This window comes from Engystomops pustulosus, chromosome 5, assembly GCF_040894005.1.
Source record: "Engystomops pustulosus chromosome 5, aEngPut4.maternal, whole genome shotgun sequence".
NCBI classification, from domain to species: Eukaryota; Metazoa; Chordata; class Amphibia; order Anura; family Leptodactylidae; genus Engystomops; species Engystomops pustulosus.
Window position 1 is genome coordinate 154,298,691 of NC_092415.1, and position 16,678 is coordinate 154,315,368.

General features: G+C 47.6%; 1 protein-coding gene across 2 annotated transcripts in view; it reads left to right on the top strand.

Annotated features, from left to right (window-relative positions):
• The window catches only part of CPNE4 (copine 4), a 299,743-nt gene that overhangs the window by 198,110 nt on the left and 84,955 nt on the right, over positions 1-16,678 (top strand). For both annotated transcript variants that reach the window (XR_011855880.1, XM_072153478.1), the window contains exon 7: positions 3,353-3,442. Coding sequence is in view for 1 of the 2 variants with exons in the window: in XM_072153478.1 (XP_072009579.1) it covers positions 3,353-3,442 (90 nt within the window). In the remaining variant the exon portion in view is untranslated. The remainder of the gene's footprint in view (positions 1-3,352; positions 3,443-16,678) is intronic.

Genomic DNA, 16,678 nt, shown 5'->3' on the forward strand with positions numbered 1-16,678 from the left:
ATACATGTACATCTATATGTATACAGCATCTGAAAATAGAAACACAATGTGAATGAGCCAGGCTCGTGCTATCTTGATATTACATGATTTACAGATGTTTGATGTATGCAATGGTGTCACAAACATATGGTAAATCTAAATTGCACCTGTGTTCTTCTATTAAAAACATTCAAATAAAGCAGCATCTGTTTGTATCTTGTCAAGTGCCTAATGTTTTATGCCCAAATGAAGCCTTCTCAGCAGAATGTACAATATATTATATCTTGTGTTATGTAATTATGAAGCAGACCTCTACAAGACTCCCCTAGATTACATTACATTAACAGAAAAGATGACTTTTTCATTGCCATTAAGTGAATTACATGATCTACGGCCCAATGATTACATTGCAACAGAAGAAGAAACATAGAAACATACCACATTGTGTAATGAGTTCTGTGTCTATACCCAGCAACGAAGGGCCCTTTAGGAGAGTATGGAATCCATACATGATCTTTAGGTGTAAAAGTGAAGCTTTCCTTTTAGTAAGTTTAATATCAGTGGGAAGTAAATTATGACAATAAAGCAATAAAGATCCATAAATAGAGCAGTAAAATAGCTAGGAAGTAAAATCCTATGCCCTACCATCATCAGTTATGTGTAATATGTAAATTGAGAAAAGAGAGCAGAAAAACTGTTGTAATATGGACTGGTCATCTGGCCCTATAAATGGGCTATACTGTATCTGTAAATAAAGGCTTTTCATAGTACAAAATACTGAAAAGTTATATAATATGAGAGAATGCAATTCTGTCCCACACAGTATTGCATATTCTTCCAACATCTGACCTGGTCATGTCATGGACCCCGGGGTGCTCATCCTCACATAAGAGACATCTCTGATAACTGCACTGAAAGGGTGTTCATACTATGTGTGCTGTGTCTGTGTTATGGAGACCTCTCCACCTGAAAGTTTCCAGAGGTCACAAATGAAAAGCGTGTCCTTTTGGACCAGTACATATTAATGTTTTAATGTAGTGGATACATTTTCTATTCTATTTTAATTAACTATCTCTTAGGCCCTCCTCCAGCAGGATGTATTAGAGATTGTTGAATGGCAGCCATGGTAGCCTCTCATATGTTGCAGTCAGGTTTGACTGAAACACTTGGAAGATTAACTCCTGTGATCATTATCTGCACCAATCAGTGGTGTTAATGGCGTATAATACAGCATACACCATCTCTTCGCGTTAAGGGTTCAATCTACAAGTCCTCTCCATACTTGGCTTAACACTAAAAGGTTAAGATTAGAAATGATTTTATCATATACGTAGAACGGTTATTAATCCTTTGTAGAGAGGACGTATCATACCGCAGATGCCCAGTTGTTAAATTGTGATCTGAGCAGTTTAAGTGCCTCAGTTGAGCAGCGCTTGAACTGCTTCTTGGTTAGTAATGTTGCCCCCCAGGTCATCATCAGGGCCAGTGATTGATAGACATTGGGGCAGATTTACTTACCCGGTCCATTCGCGATCCAGCGGCGCATTCTCTGCGGTGGATTCAGGTCCGGCCGGTATTCACTAAGGCAGTTCCTCCGACGTCCACCAGGTGTCGCTGCTGCGCTGAAGACCATCGGAATGCACTGAAGTTCACAGTCCTATCGTGGGTGAAGGTAAGCGTGTGTCGAGCGACACTTTTTTAAAAAAAAATGCAGCATTTTTTCCGAATTCGTCGGGTTTTCATTTGGCCACACACCCCCGATTTCCGTCGCGTGCATGCCGGCGCCAATGCGCCACAATCCAATCGCGTGCGCCAAAATCCCGGGGCAATTCAGGAAAAAGCGGCGCAAATCGGAAATATTCGGGTAACACATCGGGAAAACGCGAATCGGGCCCTTAGTAAATGACCCCCATTAAGTATCTTCAAAGCACAGAGTTCTGTAAGCAAAGCCCTGTCAACTCTAATTTGTCAATGGCAAACTAAATAGGTTAGGGACCCGAAACCCAACTACATAATATCACACTCGTAGTTTAGTCCACAAACAATCTGACATGTTCCCCTCAGCCCATTTCCACTAACACAGTGCTTTATTTGCAAATACTGTTTGCGGGTCTGCTGGTATCCCAAGAGCTTGTGTGAAATGCAATAATACTGGGGGATTTAAATTTAATAACAGCTGATTTAATATCCAACCCTGGACTTGAATATTGATGTTTTTGCATTAACATACATATAACTGATATAACAAAAGTATTAGCTAGCTAGAAGCTTTAGAAGAAATATTGCTTTTTATAGATGATCAGTTGCTGCAATCAATTTGTTGAGGGTAAAGAGACAGCAATTTAAATGATATTTTCCGAAATAATCTGGTGATGTAGTTGTAGCAGTGATGGGCTTAAAGAAAGAGTCTCCTCTAGGTAAAACCATTCAGACACAATGGGGCAGATTTACTTACCCGGTCCTGTCGTGATCCAGCGGCGTGTTCTCTGTGGAGGATTCAGGTCCGGCCGGGATTCACTAAGGTAGTGCGCCTGATGTCCACCAGGTGTCGCTGCTGCGCTGAAGTCCGTCGGAGTTCACTGCTACCCTGGGTGCAGGTAAGCGTGTGTCAAGCGACACTTTTTTTAATCCGTCGGGTTTTCTTACGGCCATGCCCCCCGATTTCCGTTGCGTGCATGCCGATGCGCCACAATCCCCTTGGCATTACATGGAAAATCAGCGCAAAACGGTAAAATTCGGGTAACCCGACGGAAAAACGCGATTCGGGCCCTTAGTAAATGACCCCCAATGTGGTCACTGCACGGTGTCAGTTCACAGGTCTATGGCGGCCATGAGCTAGCTGGCGTCTTTGCTACTAGCTCATGGCTGTCTCTCCCGGATGCGTGCATGAAAGGAACCTGTAAATATGGGTCCAGTGTTCTGTCAATGGGTGCCCTAAAGTCTGCTGTCAGAGGGAGTGTACAGATTCTACTCAGATAACAAAGAAGCTATATGCCTTATATTCCAATGCACAACTGCATGTTTGCTGCTAAAAGTATAAAGCATGCAGTAAAGTCTTGAAATTAATAATGTATATATATGGGACGGTGACCTTGAAAGAATGGTTTCTAAAACTGTCCTAGCATTAGGTGCTTAGGCGCTAGTTTTTCAGTCATGTTAACCAGTGCCTCATCTGTAATGTCAATTAGATCTTATTTTTGACAATTGTACTAAAGACCTCTGTAGCTTTTGGTAGGCACCACTTGTCTTTCATGAACAAACAGTATCTAATTGCGTTCCTCCATAGTATTTTAAGGTAAAATAATGTCTTCCGTATAATTCATTTACAATTTAAAGTTTAATAGATGTTAAAGTTTTCCTTATTTTATTATAGGTTGTAATGAACAATTTAAATCCAGTCTGGAAAACATTTAAAGTTTCTGTAAACTCCCTTTGCAGTGGGGACCATGATCGCAAACTAAAGGTACAGCAATCCTTCTGCCTGATGCCTCCTTTCTTTATTTCATGTAAACTGTTTATTTAAACTAAAGGGATCCTTTAGCAGATGTATTGGTTTTTACTCCAAAATAATACTTTTTTACTTCATTTTATGTGATACCATTTCCCAATCTGCTTTTATAATTAACATTAATGGTTGCACTTACTTTTAAAATCTGGTAAAAGTATACCTGCCGCCCTCCCAGCCTACTGCATTGAGTCACAGGGGCTTTGGAGTCCCTGACAGAGTGAGCTGACTGAGGTTTACTTGGAGCACAAGGTTAGCTATTAACTTCATGAGTGAGGAAGGAGCTGTGAAGGAAGAAAGAGGAAGATATAGCAGAGCAGTGAGCAGATAATGATGATGATTGCAGCCCTGTAACAGACACCCAATGAGTAGATGAGTTTGTTCAACAGGTGAATGACATTTGTGGGACAGGTTTCCCCTTCAAAATCAAATTCACCCCTTCAGTTCATAAGAGAACTGCAGCTTAAACCAACTAAAAGCGGATTGCGATGCAGTTGTAACTACAGTGTGTGATCGCACCCTTAGATTGCACTCCTGCTTACCACATGTCTGCTTTAACCCTTAGGTTACTGCAGACAAATTGAGGGCTTTTTACCAGGCATTCTTCATTTGTCTGTATGTCAGATATCTGTCCTCCCAAACTACACCTCTCATTTTCTCATAGATAGATAGATTGGACTCAGGGATGGATTATGACTGCCATGTGCCCTTGGCTGTATGAATATTATAGCCCCTACAAGTCTGGAATTTACTTCCTACATATGGTACTAGAATTAAGCTTTTGGTGGAAATGGAGGATTTTCCCCCTCTGTCTGCTTTCAGTAAATAATTTCAGGACCTTTGGAGGAACTTCAAAGGTTCTTAAATGGTTCTTGACTACATGTGTATTAAAAGCAGGAGCAGATGAACCAGGATTTCATGTGTTAAGGTCCATCTCAGTATAAAATTTGTTGGGTGGTTTGGGTGACCATGGGCTACTGCCCAAACCACCTATATTATTATCCACTACTAGATAGTCTCTATTTAGTCTATATTTCCATTCATCTCAATTTCAGATAAAACATTAAACTGAATTATGACTAAGGATTAAACACATTTTCAAATGTATTTTCATTTCTAACTTTATACAATAAAAGTGTACTTTCCAAATGTCAAAAATCCAAATATAGAGACGTGGTATTTGCAGTGAGGGGTAGCACTTCAGGCTCCAGTGGGGCGTTCTGGAATGTTATGAAAAGGAATTATTAGAAGGGATTGCAGCTGTGCTGATGAGGGCACTTTGACATATATATATTTTCAATGTAATCGTTTTGAGCCATTAAATATCACGCAGGAAGGTTTCACAATTTCTCTTGCATATACTGCACTTGCTCTGATGATGATTGACTAAACACTAGAGATGAGCGAACATGCTCGTCCGAGCTTGATGCTCGGTCGAGCATTAGGGTACTCGAAACTGCTCGTTGCTCGGACGAATACTTCGCCCGCTCGAGAAAATGGCAGCTCCCGCCGTTTTGCTTTTTGGCGGCCAGAAACAGAGCCAATCACAAGCCAGGAGACTCTGCACTCCACCCAGCATGACGTGGTACCCTTACACGTCGATAGCAGTGGTTGGCTGGCCAGATCAGGTGACCCTGGGATAGACTAGCCGCTGCCCGCGCTGCTCGGATCATTCTGTGTCTGGATGCCGCTAGGGAGAGAGCTGCTGCTGGTCAGGGAAAGCGTTAGGGTGTTCTATTAGCTTACTGTTAGGCAGGAGTGATTCTCCAAGAACCCAACAGCCCTTCTTAGGGCTACAATAATGTTATACTTTTTTTATTTGCAGCTAGTACCATATTGTGAGGAATTTGCAGGGGGACTTGCTACCGTTGTGTTTAGCTCTTAGTGACACACATATCCACCTCAAACACCAAAGTGGGAAAATTTATTAGGGGTTTGATTTCAATTAGGCACAGTCTGCCATTTACTTTTTATTTTACGTTTATTTTTTTAATAACTCAGTGTCATCTCATCTTGCATAGTAGTGTGCTTTCATACTTGGCTAGAAAATAGCCATAGGAGAATCCAAACGGCTTACTTACGCCTACAGTAGCGTTATATATATTTGATTTCTGGTTGATCTGCTGGTGGCTGAACTTGCTGCAGTGCATCTACTAGCAAATTGTGAGCAATTTGTAGTGAGACTTGCGACCGCTGTGTTTTGCGCTTAGTGACGCACATATCCATTGCAAAGACCGAAGTGGGAAAATTTATTAGGGGTTGGATTTCAATTAGGCACAGTCTGCCATTTCCTTTTTTATTTTACGTTTATTTTGTTTAATAACTCAGTGTCATCTCATCTGGCATAGTAGTGTGCTTTCATACTTGGCTAGAAAATAGCCATAGGAGAATCCAAACGGCTTACTTACGCCTACAGTAGCGTTATATATATTTGATTTCTGATTGATCTGCTGGTGGCTGAACTTGCTGCAGTGCATCTACTAGCAAATTGTGAGCAATTTGTAGTGAGACTTGCGACCGCTGTGTTTTGCGCTTAGTGACGCACATATCCATTGCAAAGACCGAAGTGGGAAAATTTATTAGGGGTTGGATTTCAATTAGGCACAGTCTGCCATTTCCTTTTTTATTTTACGTTTATTTTGTTTAATAACTCAGCGTCATCTCATCTGGCATAGTAGTGTGCTTTCATACTTGGCTAGAAAATAGCCATAGCAATAGGATAGCATCGTTTGGTTTTAAAAACTAAAAAACACAGAAAAAACCAAAAAAACACAAAAAAAAGTTTAAAAAAAATTAAAGTTATAACTCTCATTTTCAAAATGTTTAACCCGAGGGCTAGGGGTAGAGGACGAGGGCGGGGACGTGGGCGTCCAACTACTGCAGGGGTCAGAGGCCGTGGTCCTGGGCGGGGTGAGACACCACCTGCTTATGAGGGAGCAGGGGAACGCCGCAGAGCTACACTCCCTAGGTTCATGTCTGAAGTTACTGGGACTCGTGGTAGAGCACTGTTGAGGCCAGAACAGTGCGAACAGGTGATGTCGTGGATTGCCGACAATGCTTCGAGCAATTTGTCCACCAGTCAGTCTTCCACGCAGTCCACCCATGTCACCGAAATCGGCACTCCTCCAGCTCCTGCACCTCAGCCTCCTCCCCCCCAGTCTGCCCCCTCCCAGGAAAATTTGCCATTTGAACCGGCATACTCTGAGGAACTGTTTTCTGGACCCTTCCCACAGTCACAAACCACTTGTCCGGTTGCTGCTGAGCAATTTTCCGATGCCCAGGTTTTCCACCAGTCGCAGTCTGTGGGTGATGATGACCTTCTTGACGTAGTGGAAGAAGTGTCTAAAGAGGTGTCCGACGATGAGGAGACACGGTTGTCAGACAGTGGGGAAGTTGTTGTCAGGGCAGGAAGTCCTAGGGGGGAGCAGACTGAGGGATCGGAGGATGATGAGGTGACAGACCCAAGCTGGGTTGATAGGCCGGGTGAACACAGTGCTTCTGAGACGGAGGAGAGTCCTCGACCAGAACAGGTTGGAAGAGGCAGTGGTGGGGCCAGACGGAGAGGCAGGGCCAGAGCTGGTGCATCAGCGCCAAATGTGTCAACTAGTGAAGCTCCCGTGGCGAGGGCTCTTGCGGCGAGGGCTAGATTTTCAGAAGTCTGGAGGTTCTTTAAGGAAACACCGGATGACCGACGGACTGTGGTGTGCAACATTTGCCAAACCAGGCTCAGCAGGGGTTCCACCACTACTAGCTTAACTACCACCAGTATGCGCAGGCATATGAATGCTAAACACCCCACTCAGTGGCAACAAGCCCGTTCACCTCCGGCCGTGCACACCACTGCTCCTTCCCCTGTGTCAGCTGATAGTCAGCCCCCTGCCCAGGACCCTGCCACAAAAACCCCATTGTCGCCTCCACGATCCTCCACAGCATCCACCAGCGTTCAGCTCTCCATACCCCAGACGCTGGAGCGGAAACGCAAATATAGTGCAACCCACCCGCACGCCCAAGCCCTTAATGTCCACATCTCCAGATTGCTTAGCCTGGAGATGCTGCCCTATAGGCTAGTAGAGACCGAGGCCTTTCGCAACCTCATGGCGGCGGCCGCCCCTCGGTATTCGGTCCCCAGCCGCCACTACTTTTCCCGATGTGCCGTCCCAGCCCTGCACCAGCACGTGTCAGACAACATCATCCGTGCCCTGACCAACGCCGTTTCTGACAAGGTCCACCTGACCACGGACACGTGGACGAGTGCTGCCGGGCAGGGCCACTATATATCGCTGACGGCACATTGGGTTAACTTGGTGGAGGCTGGGACCGAGTCTGACCCTGCGGCTGGTCATATACTGCCGACGCCGAGGATTGCGGGGCCTACCTCGGTCCAGGTGTTTCAGGCCTACTATGCCTCCTCCTCCTCCCACCCCTTCTCCACCTCCTCCTCCTCCGAATTACCATCCGTGGGCATGGCGCCATCAGTAGGTAGCTCTAGGCACAGCACCAGTGCCGTCGCTAAGCGACAGCAGGCGGTGCTCAAACTGCTGAGCCTAGGCGATAAAAGGCACACCGCCCAAGAGCTATTACAGGGCATCACGGCGCAGACTGATCTGTGGCTGGCACCGCTGAACCTGAAGCCAGGCATGGTTGTGTGTGACAACGGCCGTAACCTGGTGGCGGCTCTGCAACTCGGCAGACTGACACATGTGCCATGCCTGGCCCATGTGTTAAATCTGATAGTTCAGCGTTTCCTCAAGACATACCCCAATCTGTCTGATTTGCTCATGAAGGTGCGCCGCATCTGTGCGCATTTCAGGAAGTCCAGCACAGATGCTGCCACTCTCAGGGCAGCGCAGCGCCGCCTCCAACTGCCCGCTCACCGACTGTTGTGCGACGTGCCCACGAGGTGGAATTCAACACTGACCATGTTATCCAGAGTTTACCAGCAGCGCCGAGCCATTGTAGACTGCCAGATGTCAACTTCCACCAGAACTGGTAGTCAGGTCAGTCAGCTTCCTCAAGTCTACAATGAGGAGTGGACGTGGATGTCTGATATCTGTCAGGTACTGAGTAACTTTGAGGAGTCAACACAGATGGTCAGTGGCGATGCCGCCATCATCAGCCTCACCATCCCGCTGCTTGGCCTGTTGAAAAACTCTCTGATCAGCATGAAGTCGGAAGCTTTGCGCTCGTCACAAGAGACGGGGGAAGAAGATTCCCTTGTTGATAGCCAAAGCACCCTTAGGTCTGTTTCTCAGCGCATATCGGAGGAGGTGGAGGTGGAGGAGGATGAGGAGGAAGAGGAGGAGAATGTTGGCGAGACACAAGAGGGGACCATTGTTGAGTCCTTCACTGTTCAGCGTGTATGGGCAGAAGAAGAGGAGTTGGAGGAGTTGGAGGAGGAGGAAATGGACAGTCAGGCCAGTGAGGGGAGTGAATTCTTACGCGTTGGTACTCTGGCGCATATGGCAGATTTCATGCTAGGCTGCCTATCCCGTGACCCTCGCGTTCAAAGAATTTATTCCAGCACCGATTACTGGGTGTTCACTCTCCTGGACCCACGGTACAAGCAAAATCTTTCCACTCTCATCCCTGGAGAGGAAAGGAGTGTGAGAATGCATGAATACCAGCAGGCCCTGGTTCACAAGCTGAAACAGTATTTCCCTTCTGACAGCGCTAGCGGCAGAGTGCGTAGTTCTGCGGGACAAGTAGCGAGGGAGAGTAGGCGAGCAGGCAGCTTGTCCAGCACTGGCAAGGGTACGCTTTACAAGGCTTTTGCCAGCTTTATGTCACCCCAGCAAGACACTGTCACCTGTCCCCAGTCTCGGCAGAGTAGGGCTGATCTTTACAGAAAGATGGTGAGGGCGTACGTAGCTGACCATACCATCGTCCTAAATGATCACACAGCTCCCTACAACTACTGGGTTTCAAAGCTGGACATGTGGCACGAACTGGCGCTGTACGCCTTGGAGGTTCTTGCCTGCCCTGCCGCTAGCGTCTTGTCCGAGCGGGTTTTCAGTGCAGCTGGTGGCATCATCACCGATAAGCGTACACGCCTGTCGACTGACAGCGCTGACAGGCTGACGCTTATTAAGATGAATAAAGCCTGGATTTCTCATAATTTCCAATCTCCACCAGGTGAAGGAAGCTCAACCTGAATAATTTATCCACTCCTCCTCCTCCTCATTTTCCTCCTTCTCCTCCTCTTTGTACAGTAAAGCAGAGGAAACTGGCTATTTTTTGACAGGGCCCACTGGCTCTAGCTATAGTACTTTATGCATTTAATTTTTCTGGAGGGCCACCTACCCGGTCCTCTGTTTTAAACAATTTTTGGGAGTGCCACATACAGGCACTCAATCTATTCAATTTTTCTGGAGGGCCACCTACCCGGTCCTTTGTTTTAAACAATTTTTGGGAGTGCCACATACAGGCACTCAATCTATTCAATTTTTCTGGAGGGCCACCTACCCGGTCCTCTGTTTTAAACAATTTTTGGGAGTGCCACATACAGGCACTCAATCTATTCAATTTTTCTGGAGGGCCACCTACCTGCTCCTCTGGTTTGAAAACTTTTTTGGACTGCCACATACAGGCACTCAATCTATTCCATTTTACTGGAGGGCCACCTACCTGCTCCTCTGGTTTGAAAACTTTTTTGGACTGCCACATACAGGCACTCAATCTATTCCATTTTACTGGAGGGCCACCTACCTGCTCCTCTGGTTTGAAAAGTTTTTTGGACTGCCACATACAGGCACTCAATCTATTCAATTTTTCTGGAGGGCCACCTACCCGCTCCTCTGGTTTGAAAACTTTTTTGGACTGCCACATACAGGCACTCAATCTATTTCATTTTTCTGGAGGGCCACCTACCTGCTCCTCTGGTTTGAAAACTTTTTTGGACTGCCACATACAGGCACTTTCCAAATTAAATTGTCTCCATAGCAGCCTCCACACGTTGTCTCCATTGCTACCTCCAAAAGTCGTCCATATAGCTGCCTCCATACATCGTCCCCTTATCAAATGAGGTGTGTCAGGCAGAAATTTGGGTTGTTTTCATGGATTCCACATCAAAGTTGTTAGCTTTGTCGCCACCCTGCTGTGTTATCCACAAAATATACTGGCAAACTGTTATCATTTACCAATATTATTTCAGCGCTTCTTGCGCATCTGTTTACATTCCCCTCACCCGCCATATCCTAAACTTATAAGAACGCTACTACACTTGATCTTATACAAAAGGTTCTTAGAAGTGCTGTTTGGGGAGTAGCCTAGAGACAGGGGCTTGGATTGGCGAAAGCTCACCTGGCAGCGGAGCGCCAGCTCCATGCGCATCATGCGCTTCTTGCGCATCTGTTTACATTCCCCTCACCCGCCATATCCCAAACTTATAAGAACGCTACTACACTTGATCTTATACAAAAGGTTCTTAGAAGTGCTGTTTGGGGAGTAGCCTAGAGACAGGGGCTTGGATTGGCGAAAGCTCGCCTGGCAGCGGAGCGCCAGCTCCATGCCAAGATCCAACTAACATAGTTTTAACTGCAGCACCTTTAATCTACTACTAGTTCACTGCCTCCATACATGGTCCCCTTATCAAACGAGCTGTGTCAGGCAGAATTTTGGGTTGTTTTCATGGCTTCCATGTTAACTTTGTCGCCACCCTGCTGTGTAATCCACAAAATATACTGGCAAACTTTTATCATGTACCGATATTATTTGAGCGCTTCTTGCTCACCTCCTTTGGTTCCTCTCTGCCACCCATTGGTTTGAAGCCTGAGTCCATTTACAGTATGTCGCCATGCAACTCTCTAGCCTGCCGCTGCTGCCGCTGCCTCTGCATGCCGTCCCCTATAGTGTCAGGGTCAATTATTGGATGTTTTACATGCTATCTAGCTTCATTCTGTCACTCTGTCATGGCCATGCTGTTGCCCATAGTTTTGGCATAATGGTGCGATTAAGCAGCCTCAGAGGCATCCATGCATGCTGCCCCTGCTGTTTCCTGTCCATTTCCGTGGTGTTTCCATCCTTTTCTGAGGTTCCCAGGTGTTTGGCCAAGCTTCCCTGTGCAGAGCCTTGGTCCCCTTGAAAAATGCTCGAGTCTCCCATTGACTTCAATGGGGCTCGTTATTCGAGACGAGCACTCGAGCATCGGGAAAAGTTCGTCTCGAATAACGAGTACCCGAGCATTTTAGTGCTCGCTCATCTCTACTAAACACCCATCAAAGTGTTCACTTCTAGATTTATCTTTGTCTGTTTACCATCCTATGGACTAATTATAAATGTATGTCGTGTTAGTCCTTAGCACATTGCAACTTTCCAAACTTTTCTTAAAGGTTCACACAATTTACTCTGCTTGTTATTGTGCTGTGAATTGCAGATTGAGCCTATTCTTAATTTTACCATATTGTATAATCACTAGAGATGAGCGAACATACTCGTCCGAGCTTGATGCTCGTTCGAGCATTAGCGTACTCGAAACAGCTCGTTGCTCGGACGAATACTTCGCTCGCTCGAGAAAATGGCAGCTCCCGCCGTTTTGCTTTTTGGCGGCCAGAAACAGAGCCAATCACAAGCCAGGAGACTCTGCACTCCACCCAGCATGACGTGGTACCCTTACACGTCGATAGCAGTGGTTGGCTGGCCAGATCAGGTGACCCTGGGATAGACTAGCCGCTGCCCGCGCTGCTCGGATCATTCTGTGTCTGGATGCCGCTAGGGAGAGAGCTGCTGCTGGTCAGGGAAAGCGTTAGGGTGTTCTATTAGAATAGTGTTAGGCAGGAGTGATTCAACAAGAACCCAACAGCCCTTCTTAGGGCTACAATAACGTTATACTTTTTTTTTTTTGTTTGCTTGTGGCTGGGCTTGCTGGCACTAGTAGTGCAGCTAGTACCATATTGTGAGGAATTTGCAGGGGGACTTGCTACCATTGTGTTTAGCTCTTAGTGACACACATATCCACCTCAAACACCAAAGTGGGAAAATTTATTAGGGGTTTGATTTCAATTAGGCACAGTCTGCCATTTACTTTTTATTTTACGTTTATTTTTTTAATAACTCAGTGTCATCTCATCTGGCATAGCAGTGTGCTTTCATACTTGGCTAGAAAATAGCCATAGGAGAATCCAAACGGCTTACTTACGCCTACAGTAGCGTTATATATATTTGATTTCTGGTTGATCTGCTGGTGGCTGTACTTGCTGCAGTGCATCTACTAGCAAATTGTGAGCAATTTGTAGTGAGACTTGCGACCACTGTGTTTTGCGCTTAGTGACGCACATATCCATCGCAAAGACCGAAGTGGGAAAATTCATTAGGGGTTGGATTTCAATTAGGCACAGTCTGCCATTTCCTTTTTTATTTTACGTTTATTTTTTTAATAACTCAGCGTCATCTCATCTGGCATAGCAGTGCGCTTTCATACTTGGCTAGAAAATAGCCATAGGAGAATCCAAACGGCTTACTTACGCCTACAGTAGCGTTATATATATTTGATTTCTGGTTGATCTGCTGGTGGCTGTACTTGCTGCAGTGCATCTACTAGCAAATTGTGAGCAATTTGTAGTGAGACTTGCGACCGCTGTGTTTTGCGCTTAGTGACGCACATATCCATCGCAAAGACCGAAGTGGGAAAATTTATTAGGGGTTGGATTTCAATTAGGCACAGTCTGCCATTTCCTTTTTTATTTTACGTTTATTTTTTTAATAACTCAGCGTCATCTCATCTGGCATAGCAGTGTGCTTTCATACTTGGCTAGAAAATAGCCATAGCAATAGGATAGCATCGTTTGGTTTTAAAAACTAAAAAACACAAAAAAAAACAAAAAACACAAAAAAAAGTTAAAAAAAAATTAAAGTTATAACTCTCATTTTCAAAATGTTTAACCCGAGGGCTAGGGGTAGAGGACGAGGGCGGGGACGTGGGCGTCCAACTACTGCAGGGGTCAGAGGCCGTGGTCCTGGGCGGGGTGAGACACCACCTGCTTATGAGGGAGCAGGGGAACGCCGCAGAGCTACACTCCCTAGGTTCATGTCTGAAGTTACTGGGACTCGTGGTAGAGCACTGTTGAGGCCAGAACAGTGCGAACAGGTGATGTCGTGGATTGCCGACAATGCTTCGAGCAATTTGTCCACCAGTCAGTCTTCCACGCAGTCCACCCATGTCACCGAAATCGGCACTCCTCCAGCTCCTGCACCTCAGCCTCCTCCCCCCCAGTCTGCCCCCTCCCAGGAAAATTTGCCATTTGAACCGGCATACTCTGAGGAACTGTTTTCTGGACCCTTCCCACAGTCACAAACCACTTGTCCGGTTGCTGCTGAGCAATTTTCCGATGCCCAGGTTTTCCACCAGTCGCAGTCTGTGGGTGATGATGACCTTCTTGACGTAGTGGAAGAAGTGTCTAAAGAGGTGTCCGACGATGAGGAGACACGGTTGTCAGACAGTGGGGAAGTTGTTGTCAGGGCAGGAAGTCCGAGGGGGGAGCAAACTGAGGGATCGGAGGATGATGAGGTGACAGACCCAAGCTGGGTTGATAGGCCGGGTGAACACAGTGCTTCTGAGACAGAGGAGAGTCCTCGACCAGAACAGGTTGGAAGAGGCAGTGGTGGGGCCAGACGGAGAGGCAGGGCCATAGCTTGTGCATCAGCGCCAAATGTGTCAACTAGTGAAGCTCCCGTGGTGAGGGCTCCTGCGGCGAGGGCTAGATTTTCAGAAGTCTGGAGGTTCTTTAAGGAAACACCACCGGATGACCGACGGACTGTGGTGTGCAACATTTGCCAAACCAGGATCAGCAGGGGTTCCACCACTACTAGCTTAACTACCACCAGCATGCGCAGGCATATGAATGCTAAACACCCCACTCAGTGGCAACAAGCCCGTTCACCTCCGGCCGTGCACACCACTGCTCCTTCCCCTGTGTCAGCTGATAGTCAGCCCCCTGCCCAGGACCCTGCCACAAAAACCCCATCGTCGCCTCCACGATCCTCCACAGCATCCACCAGCGTTCAGCTCTCCATACCCCAGACGCTGGAGCGGAAACGCAAATATAGTGCAACCCACCCGCACGCCCAAGCCCTTAATGTCCACATCTCCAGATTGCTTAGCCTGGAGATGCTGCCCTATAGGCTAGTAGAGACCGAGGCCTTTCGCAACCTCATGGCGGCGGCCGCCCCTCGGTATTCGGTCCCCAGCCGCCACTACTTTTCCCGATGAGCCGTCCCAGCCCTGCACCAGCACGTGTCAGACAACATCATCCGTGCCCTGACCAACGCCGTTTCTGACAAGGTCCACCTGACCACGGACACGTGGACGAGTGCTGCCGGGCAGGGCCACTATATATCGCTGACGGCACATTGGGTTAACTTGGTGGAGGCTGGGACCGAGTCTGACCCTGCGGCTGGTCATATACTGCCGACGCCGAGGATTGCGGGGCCTACCTCGGTCCAGGTGTTTCAGGCCTACTATGCCTCCTCCTCCTCCCACCCCTCCTCCACCTCCTCCTCCGAACTACCATCCGTGGGCATGGCGCCATCAGTCGGTAGCTCTAGGCACAGCAGCAGTGCCGTCGCTAAGCGACAGCAGGCGGTGCTCAAACTGCTGAGCCTAGGCGATAAAAGGCACACCGCCCAAGAACTATTACAGGGCATCACGGCGCAGACTGATCTGTGGCTGGCACCGCTGAACCTGAAGCCAGGCATGGTTGTGTGTGACAACGGCCGTAACCTGGTGGCGGCTCTGCAACTCGGCAGACTGACACATGTGCCATGCCTGGCCCATGTGTTAAATCTGATAGTTCAGCGTTTCCTCAAGACATACCCCAATCTGTCTGATATGCTCACGAAGGTGCGCCGCATCTGTGCGCATTTCAGGAAGTCCAGCACAGATGCTGCCACTCTCAGGGCAGCGCAGCGCCGCCTCCAACTGCCCGCTCACCGACTGTTGTGCGACGTGCCCACGAGGTGGAATTCAACACTGACCATGTTATCCAGAGTTTACCAGCAGCGCCGAGCGATTGCAGACTGCCAGATGTCAACTTCCACCAGAACTGGTAGTCAGGTCAGTCAGCTTCCTCAAGTCTACAATGAGGAGTGGACGTGGATGTCTGATATCTGTCAGGTGCTGAGTAACTTTGAGGAGTCAACACAGATGGTCAGTGGCGATGCCGCCATCATCAGACTCACCATCCCGCTGCTTGGCCTGTTGAAAAACTCTCTGATCAGCATGAAGTCGGAAGCTTTGCGCTCGTCACAAGAGACGGGGGAAGAAGATTCCCTTGTTGATAGCCAAAGCACCCTTAGGTCTGTTTCTCAGCACATATCGGAGGAGGTGGAGGTGGAGGAGGATGAGGAGGAAGAGGAGGAGAATGTTGGCGAGACACAAGAGGGGACCATTGTTGAGTCCTTCACTGTTCAGCGTGTATGGGCAGAAGAAGAGGAGTTGGAGGAGTTGGAGGAGGAGGAAATGGACAGTCAGGCCAGTGAGGGGAGTGAATTCTTACGCGTTGGTACTCTGGCGCATATGGCAGATTTCATGCTAGGCTGCCTATCCCGTGACCCTCGCGTTCAAAGAATTTATTCCAGCACCGATTACTGGGTGTTCACTCTCCTGGACCCACGGTACAAGCAAAATCTTTCCACTCTCATCCCTGGAGAGGAAAGGAGTGTGAGAATGCATGAATACCAGCAGGCCCTGGTTCACAAGCTGAAACAGTATTTCCCTTCTGACAGCGCTAGCGGCAGAGTGCGTAGTTCTGCGGGACAAGTAGCGAGGGAGAGTAGGCGAGCAGGCAGCTTGTCCAGCACTGGCAAGGGTACGCTTTACAAGGCTTTTGCCAGCTTTATGTCACCCCAGCAAGACACTGTCACCTGTCCCCAGTCTCGGCAGAGTAGGGCTGATCTTTACAGAAAGATGGTGAGGGAGTACGTAGCTGACCATACCATCGTCCTAAATGATCACACAGCTCCCTACAACTACTGGGTTTCAAAGCTGGACATGTGGCACGAACTGGCGCTGTACGCCTTGGAGGTTCTTGCCTGCCCTGCCGCTAGCGTCTTGTCCGAGCGGGTTTTCAGTGCAGCTGGTGGCATCATCACCGATAAGCGTACACGCCTGTCGACTGACAGCGCTGACAGGCTGACGCTTATTAAGATGAATAAAGCCTGGATTTCTCATAATTTCCAATCTCCACCAGGTGAAGGAAGCTC